The sequence below is a fragment of the Pecten maximus genome, chromosome 7 (genome assembly GCF_902652985.1).
Source record: "Pecten maximus chromosome 7, xPecMax1.1, whole genome shotgun sequence".
NCBI classification, from domain to species: domain Eukaryota; kingdom Metazoa; phylum Mollusca; class Bivalvia; order Pectinida; family Pectinidae; genus Pecten; species Pecten maximus.
This window is the reverse complement of record NC_047021.1, coordinates 8173505-8183330: the sequence shown is the minus strand read 5'-3', so window position 1 is coordinate 8183330 and position 9826 is coordinate 8173505. Positions and strand designations below refer to the sequence as shown.

The 9826-nt window shown below is 33.8% G+C and overlaps 1 protein-coding gene across 2 annotated transcripts; it reads left to right on the top strand.

Annotated features, from left to right (window-relative positions):
- The first annotated feature begins 4841 nt into the window (after positions 1-4841).
- LOC117331503 (hepatic lectin-like) lies at positions 4842-9520 on the top strand. Of its 2 annotated transcripts, none has more exons than XM_033890241.1 (3): positions 4842-5070; positions 5423-5602; positions 8912-9520. In XM_033890241.1, the coding sequence occupies exons 1-3, from the start codon at positions 4995-4997 to the stop codon at positions 9103-9105; spliced, it is 450 nt and encodes a 149-aa protein (XP_033746132.1). In that variant the 5' UTR covers positions 4842-4994; the 3' UTR covers positions 9106-9520. The 2 variants fall into 2 exon arrangements, with proteins under 2 accessions (XP_033746132.1, XP_033746131.1); XM_033890240.1 differs by having other exon boundaries at positions 8891-9520.
- Positions 9521-9826: the final 306 nt, after the last annotated feature.

The window sequence follows — 9826 nt, the reverse complement described above, 5'->3', positions numbered from 1 at the left end:
ATATTTGACTGTCATGCAGGTTCCTGAGAAAGAGCATAACAAAGTTTCCTAAAAAAAAACACTTACCTTTATCCATATTTAGGGTCTCGGGGGTAAAATTTGTTAAAAAAGCATTAAATACGCTTTTTTCAGAAAGCAAAACCCATAGAATCATAATATTTGGCTAATAGGTTCCTGGGATGGAGCGGCGGTCAAATTTGTTATTACATTAGCACGACGTTAATTTTCTCACATAAGCAAATAAAGGATTCTTCTAATTAAGAGAAATATGCCTAGACACCAAGTTCATTTGATAATTGAAGTCGGGGAACCATCAAACAGGTGACTACCAGGGAGTGATGCAGGTCCATTGGGCCCCTAAATGAAATGACTGACGAATACCGGAGGGAATCCCTTAAATCTGATGTATTCAGTTCAAACGTTATTTTCCAACAATCAGAGGGTGAAGTAATTTACAGTCTGAATGATAGTATTATTAGAGGTTAAGCAACCTTACGTGTACGGGTACTGGTAGCCTATACGTACACGTACACGTAATGCGTAGTTTTGGTATTACAAAGCATATACGTGTACGAGTACAGTTCAGGGGACATGAGAAATTGTTGGAGATCTAGATGTCTAACAATATTTCTCTTCACATCGACATACACTCGAATATACACATACACTGTAACATATTGGGGCCCCTGTGATATCAACCCGACACGGAAGCTTAAATTTCAACAGTGTACTACTACAATGTTTACAAAGCCTCTATTGACCAATTAGTTATATTATAATTATTAGATAGTAGCATCATTGTCCCTCTTACCTAGTTGATTTAACAATCAAGGATGGGTCCTATTATTTCACAATATCTCATTGATACACCGTCCGTTGTGACCATCCCAACTATCATTCGGGAATGTAACTTTGACCTATATGACGTGTATCGTCGATGAAATCGCTTATCCTTCCGGCACACTGGTATTTTAAAAAGTGTCTCGATGCAAATATCTCTTTTTCTCTCTCTATATATATTCCCAATTTTTCTTTCATCAATTAACGGTTTCCCAGCTATTTTTTTCGACTCTGGTGACGCCTTCGATGTCAAATCCGTTTTACTTTAATTACCATTATTCTTCTTTGGATACGTGTTAAAAACCAACAAGGCAATTTCGTATTTAGTAAAACACTTTTTAAAAGAGCATAATAGTAACGAATGTGCGTTGATGTCATTTTCTGATTTTTCTTTATCACTCGGGAATAAATTTTCGTACCGTTACGATTGGGAGTATATTACGAAAGCCTATTAGGGTCATTTTGAACATATCTCGTTAAAACGCGATTTAGTTATCTCGTTTAAACCCGATAATTATCTCGTTAAAACGCGTAAGTTATCTCGGTAAAACGCGATAATTATCTCGTTTTAACGAATTAGTTATCGCTTTTTAACGCGGTAGTTATTGGTTTTCACGAGATAAAATCATACTTACGCGTTTTATTGATACAGTTATCGCGTTTTAACGGGATAACTATCGTTTTTTAGTGAGATAACTAACGCGTTTTAACGAGATAATTATCGCGTTTTAACGAGATACATATTTTTATTTTGCTTTTCAAAATGGACCGAATAGGCTTTCGTAGCACATCGTTATTACATAGCAATCTGTCATTATATATGCAAAACTTAAAAACCAACAAGGCAAATTCGTATTTAGTAAAACACTTTTTACAAGGTCATAATGGTAACGAATGTGCGTTGATGTCATTTTCTGATTTTTCTTTATCACTCATGAATAAATTTTCGTACCGTTACGATTTGGAGTATATTGTTATTATATATTCAATTATACCAGGATTATACATAGCAATCTGTCATTATAAATGCAAAACGTATTTAAATATTCCGTTGTTTTGATACAAGATAGGAAACTTCATTTTCCCATTCGTTTCAATTATTAAATAGAAAAAAGCAGAATGCAATGTGGCAGATGGTTGAAACCTTGGTATTTTCATAAAATTAAAATCATTTTTTAAAGAAAACCAACGATACAATAAAACACATTTACTACTGTAAATCCAAAGCTACAAGATGGGGTATATTTTCGGAATGTTTTTATGGATGCTACTCATTTCCTCAGGTGAGTTGTTACTTTCTATACATAAATTGAACAATGCTCCATTATCTACAGCATAATACATGCGGTTTAAGGGTTCGTATACAAGTTTTTATATATGTTTAGAGTACGCGTATAGAGGTATTGTTTGTATAGAAATGCTATTTTTAGATACGGTAAGTACCTACTGTTAGAACAATAATATAGAAGATTTGTTATATAACTGTGTTCTTTACTGTTTTCTGACTAATCGAGACATCTCCGACAAGCTTTGACAAAATACGATGTAACCGGAAACTGGCGAATGCACGAGAGGTTAACACCGCAAATTGATAACCTGGGCTAAAACGGTAACGGAGAATTTCCTGGATGTTTTTAACCTATCACACAAGAGTGTTGTCGATGATAGGATTGTACATTTTGTTAACAAAATGGCAGACGAAGAAAGGGGTTTGGCCGTGTTTCTAATATCAATATATAGTTAACATACATAGTATAACACCGTCAAAAATACCAATTACTCTAAACCATTTTCGCGTTTGTTACTGTTTTAAGATGTTAGAAATTTCTTATAAATATGCATATACGTTAATCTTAATAACGTTTAGGTATTTTTGGTTAACGGATCTATTATATCATATTATATTATATATCATATATATTATCAAGGTCCTTATACACACATGTGGTATGAATAATAACGTCTTTACAGATTTGATCGGACTCTCAAAGTCCTGTTTTCGTTGTATTTGACAACATCATTTATAATTTGAATGCAGATAATGAATCACGGTTACCGAAGAAAGGTTAAAGAAAACCCGCGGACGTAGCACCAGATAGATAAAACCCATGGGTAATAGGGTAATAACACCAGTAGGGTACAGCCCTGGGGTAATAACACCAGTAGGGTACAGCCCTGGGGTAATAACACCAGTAAGATACAGCCCTGGGGTAATAACACTAGTGGGGTACAGCCCTGGGGTAATAACACCAGTGGGATACAGCCCTGGGGTAATAACACCAGTGGGGATACAACCCTGGGGTTATAACACCGGTGGGGTACAGCCCTGGGGTAATAACACCAGTAGGATACAACCCTGGGGTAATAACACCAGTAGGATACAACCCTGGGGTAATAACACCAGTGGGATACAGCCCTGGGGTAATAACACCAGTGGGTTACAACCTAGTGTAATAACACCAGTAGGATACAACCCTGGGGTAATGACACCAGTAGGATACAACCCTGGTGTAATAACACCAGCGGGATGCATCCCTAAGATGATAACCTAGTAAGACACAACCTAATGGCGATAACACCTGTGGAATACAACATAAAGAAATATCAATAATGGTATACAATCCTGGGGAAATAACACCAGTGTGATAGCCATTGTGTAATAATACTAGGTGGATACAACAATATCACCAGTGGGACTCAGCCCTACGGTAAAACATCATCCCGATAAAACAAGTGCTTATCCCATGCCGCCACCAAAAGTTTATGATTTGGTATTATCGATAAATCTAATTCGCAGAACACCAAGGCGCCATCAAACACATCCTCTAGTAAATCCAGATTCTGATCTCATGACTGGTTACGAGTATAAATTACAACCCTGATTAATTCATTGTTTGATTACTCATATTACGATTTTTTTCTTATCACATTTTATTTTTGAATGTTCGCATGTAAGTACATGTATCATAATTTATACATGACATGGAATCACGTTGTACTACCAACCATCTCACATACTCATTCATTCTATCATCTACTCCTATTACAGTTGTTAAATATCATGTATAAGTCTCTTTGCGTTGTTATTGCTATGTGACCTTACAGATTTTGGTTGTAATCAAATCTTGTTAAGAAAAATATTGATGTTAAAATGCATGTTCAAATTCAACTATAAAAGAAATGCACTGTATTATGTTTATATCAAGTTAATCAATGTTCAGTGCTGTGCTGATAACATCCCACTTGGCTATTACTCGATCAGCTTTTGCACGGGAATAAGACATGATACTTTGGTTTTCAATTAATTCATAGTATGACATTGTAGAGCGGGCCCCATCAACTGTTGGTGTTGAATGTTTGTTTCTACAAGAATAAATATATTTCTTTATGATAATGATACTCACATTTACACTTTCATTTTCAGGAGTATCACCAATTCCACAAATAAATGAGACACTTGACAATGGAAAATCTATATCACAATTAGATATGAACTCTTCTCTTAAGAATGACCATAATACACGTGTATGTGGACAATCCCATAATAACTGAGTCAGTGTTTCCCTATTTACTGTACACATATTACAAAGTTCTGTTTCTGTAATGTTCATTCTCATTAGTCTGGAATTTGTACAGAGTATTCTATGTAACAACTTAAATTGAAAAGCTTGTAATGTTGTATCATCTGTTATATTGAAGGGTAGTTTAAAGTACATCTTCCAATTGTCAACTGTTATATCTGATCCCATTTTTTCTTGCCATTTTTGCATAGATTGTGTTGGAAGATCTTGATATATATTGACTAGAATTGTATAAAATTCTCTAGTTATATTTCCCTTCCCGTTTAATATTGATATATATTTATTACATATAACGATATTTATTGACATTGTTATGGTAAAAATAACGAAAGAAAATAAATCAAGACGTATCCCATTAGAGAGGTAAAGCACTGACTCTCCTCGTATAACTGAGCATTTTATGTCTTTTTGACAGGTACAGGAGATACCCAGCATGCGAAGTTTTACGAGGACATATCGAGATCAAATCTTGTTTTTGGTAATCCGTTGTTCTACATTGTGACGTCAAGTTTGTCTCTCTGCACCGCCAAGTGTAACATAGTACCCGAGTGTTACGGAGTCAGTCTAAATAACATGGATAATGATTGCCGTGGCTATAAACGTTTTGCCGACCCTTTGACTGTCCAAGGAACGAGAGTCTGGAAGAAAGGTAAATTTACTATTTTCCTAATATCAATGTAATCAGTAATGATATATCACTACTACATACTTTCGATCGCTTTATTAATACCACGTCATGGTAAGCACCGTTTGTCGGTATTATCAGTGAATACCACACCATTGTAACTATTTTTTTCTATATTGTCAGTAGTATTCATTATATCCCAATATCACATTACAAGTTTCCCTGCTTACTTCGCAAGTTATGCCGCGACATGGTACAAATAAAACGGTATCTTCCGAACTGAATATATACTGCCATCTTGAATATCAAATACCTCATGTCAACATTAGTTGGGATACGCATGTATACCTGTGTTGTTGTTCTGATGTCATCGCAGCTTTACGTTGCCACCCATACTACACCTACACCCAGGCTTTGGACCTCTGTTGGAAATGGTATGATGGTCTGAATTGGGTAAATGCCAAGGCCTTTTGTCCAGAGGAGGACAGCAGGCTAATTGTCCTTGACACGTACACCAAACTGAACGCCGTCCGTAATCACCTTGTAAGCAGTGGAGGTGAGTAACCCCTATATCAGTCTAAATAATTAGTATCAAGTTAATGTAAATTACCAAAGATACGGTTTCCAGCAAAGTTTATTTCCCATAGGGCTCGGCCTGAAGTCATACCCTGTGTACTAATCAATCCCAGTATAAATAATTTATTTCAGTTCACTATACAATATTACAATGCAAAACAAATTTTAATATTAATTACTTTTCACAAAAGACCTTTTAAGGTTTTTTACCTTTTACACAACAGAACTACATAATTTGTTGTAAGTTGCATTGATTGATCCGCTTTTTAATCCGGAAGCACGCATTATGCTGTATTTTTGGTTGTATATAACTTTTTGATTCTAGCTAAATACGCTGTATCATTGTACATGTAACTTTGTGATGTATCTAATTATAGGCCTATTTCTATTACATCTTGTTTAAGTAAAATAATAGAAAAAATAATTTTTAAATACTTGTATAATTATTTGAAAGAACACAATATTATCACTAAACATCAACCTGGGTTTATGCCAAACGATTCAACTGTTAACCAACTGTTATCTATTTATCATACTATTGTACAAATTTGTTTTCTGTGACATAAGCAAGGCGTTTGATCGTGTTTGGCATGATGGACTTTTACATAAACTACAACTTTATGGTATTAAGGGGAAACTGCTATTTTGGTTTAAAGATTTTTTATATGATCGAAAGCAAAGGGTACAAACTGAGGGATTTATCTCTACATTCAGGTCTGTAAATGCGGGGTACCCCAGGGCTCGGTCCAATGTTGTTTTTACTTTATATAAATGATTTAGTTGACTGTGTTGCCAATGTTATTAAGCTGTTTGCTGATGACACATCACTGTACGCTATAACAGATGATGATCCTAATCAATTGGCTGGGCAATTAACAGATGATCTAACTAATATTAAAAACTGGGCCACCAAATGGGATATCAAGTTCAACCCAAATAAAACTGAATCTGTTATTTTTTCTAAAAAACAAAATTCTACTCATCCAGATATATATTTTTATAATGAGCCAGTAATTGTTACCCATACTCATAAACATTTAGGCCTTACATTCAGTGAAGATGCTAAATGGAATGATCACATTAATGACATTTTTAAAAAAGCAAGTAAAAGGTTAAATATTTTAAGGATCATGAAACATCAGCTGGATAGAAAATCATTAAATACTATTTACATTTCTTATATAAGACCAATACTGGAATATGCTGATGTGGTGTGGGACAATTGCCCACAAAACTTAAAAGATCTCTTAGAATCTGTCCAACTTGATGCTGCTAGGATAATAACAGGATTGCGTAGAGGTACCTCACATCATATTTTGTACAAAGAATTAGGATGGGTAACATTAGAAAGTAGAAGAAAACAACACAAACTAATGCTGATGTACAAAATTCTCCATAATGAATCACCAGATTATTTGAATGATATTGTTGAACCCTATCTCCATGATCCAACCCTATCTGGATATCCACTTAGATCAGTTAGGCTATTTGATCCACCTTTATGCAGAACAATTAATTATTTTAATAGTTTCTTTCCTTCCATGTTTAATGAATTCAATAACATAGCCTCTAGTCTAGAAAATGTTCACTCTATATATCAGTTTAAAAAATTAATCTCTCAGCACCATATCCCAAATTCAAATACTACTGATGTTTTCAAACTATTAGGAAATCGAGAGATGAACATTCTTCTCTGTCAGCTAAGAAATAATGCTAGCAATCTTAACTTCGACCTCTTCCAAGATCATCTATCCGATTCACCCATGTGTTGTTGTAATGTTAGTATTGAAACTGCATACCACTTCTTCTTTGAATGCGCTAGATATAATGATATACGTATCATTCTCTGTCAAAATACTACGCAAGTCATTCATCATGACCACTTACTACTAGATGTTTTTCTCAACGGCTGTGAAAATTGTAATGAAATTGAAAATTTAGCTATTCTCTCTGCAGTATCTAAATACATTTCTGATTCAAAAAGATTTAAATTTCATACTTGACAACTTATAACCACATTGGTATAGTACTTATACAAAATGTACATGCATGTTATGATATAAAAGACATACTTATATTATTTATTATTATTTACTATTTATTATTATTTTCTTTAACAAAATATGCATGTGTAGTGAGATATAAATAAAAATGATGTACATTTTGTATATTAATTATGATATACTAGTAGTAATGAATACATTTTTACAAAGATGGTATATATATATTGATACCAGGAAACTGATACCATATAATTTAATGCTACTTCCTGCTTCTGCCTATATTTTTCTATATATAAGTCATATGGTTGTTTACTATGGAGAGTGTGGCTTGGTGGTCAAAAATATATATATTTCTACCTACATGTAAATATTGTGAGGCAGCTCCTGTTAAATACTATTCTCAGTCAAATAACCATTTCAAACTTTATATTTAACCTTTAACCCAAACAATATAAACTATCTGGTGATATAGAATTTCTAAATTTCATCAGTGGATGGCCAGTGAGATGATGAAATGGACTATGTGGCCTGTATCTGTTGGGATAAGGAAATTCAATATCATCAGATGTTTATTCCATACAGTTTGTTAAAATCTATTCAATAAGGAAATAAATGCCTATTCTGTCTTTTTGCTATAAATATTGTCTTACCTATTTAAAAAGGTTAGAGTATTCCTTTCATAAAACAAAATTAATACTAATCTAATGGAGATGTCTCTTTGTTAAGCATAGAGATTGTAATATGTAATGTGTTTTATTATGTCCATGTTTGTATCATTGTGTATGTTACTGTTTTGGGAGAGGACTTATATAGGCTTTGCCTGCTGTCCAATCCTATTGTCCTTATGTGTCAATAAAATGTTTTGAAATTAAAAATTAGAAATTAAAAAATACATGTAACTTTGTGCTTCAGTCTTAATCCTAATTACACAAACTGTATTATTCTATATATAACTTTGTGATTGAGTCTTAATCCTAATTACACAAACTGTATTATTCTATATATAACTTTGTGATTGAGTCTTAATCCTAACTACACACACTGTATTATTATATATATAACTTTGTGATTGAGTCTTGATTCTAATGATTCTGACTACACACACTGTATGGCTTTACATGTAGGTTTGCTATAACAGTTAGTGACAACCTTAATTAGCCTTATTTCAGTTCATGTGTTTAGTTGTGTTAATGTCTAAAACTAATATAATATTTATGGTATTGATGTCGTCACTTAACATTGTTAATTATTTGTGGTATCGAAAGATGCCGTCTTCTACTTCATAGGAGGACACAAACAACAGGGTACATGGGTATGGCTGAACGGTAAACCAGTGGACATGAGCCCGTCTTTCTGGGGACCTGGAGAACCCAGTGGACAATCCTTTGCTATCTATTTGGCCTGGAATCTAGATTTCCATGGAAGATTTGATGACTCCGGAGGTTTTGTTGACACTCGTTACATTTGTGAAAAACCTTGAAAGATTTATCTCGTATAACTACGGAGACAATTTTACTAAAACTGCATTGATGAACATTTATTCGGTGGAAACTTGGAATACTTAACCGAAGTTTAAAAGCATTTGTGGATGTCTGTTAAAGTTAGTTAATCTCAATTTAGGTTTTGGTGATTGGAAATTAACAATAAAAGGTTTTGTGAAATACAGGTTGATGATAATTTGAATGTTTATGTTCAACGTACTGATCTCATGTTGCTATTGCTTTCCTGGTGTGATATGAAGTTAATATCCACATTTAGCTACTCAGAGCATACGTGACACTTTTGTGACGTAACGTATATAATGGGCTGTTTGTTTTTCGCCTTCTTGCAAATGAGAAATGATGATTAGGAAATGTTGTCATGGTTTATGGAAATAAATTCAATCTGAAAAGAAAGCCATTTCACCTATTTTTTGTCAATATTATTGATTTTTAAAAGCGACGATGCTTTGATCGATATGAAGTGCTAAAGCGTTTTAAGATTTTGATGGAAAACTACAGGACTTCAGACAGAAATAATTGCTAGAACTTCCGCGTGATGTTATTTGATGTACAAGATTTTGTCATACAATCCCATCGGGTTATTAGAACAGAAGGATCAAAGTTCTGCAGAAATGTTTGGTTGTTTTAATACGTAGCTAATCATATCAAAGAGCTTACCAAAACAGGTAATAGAGACCTTATCACAACAAGTAAAAGAAA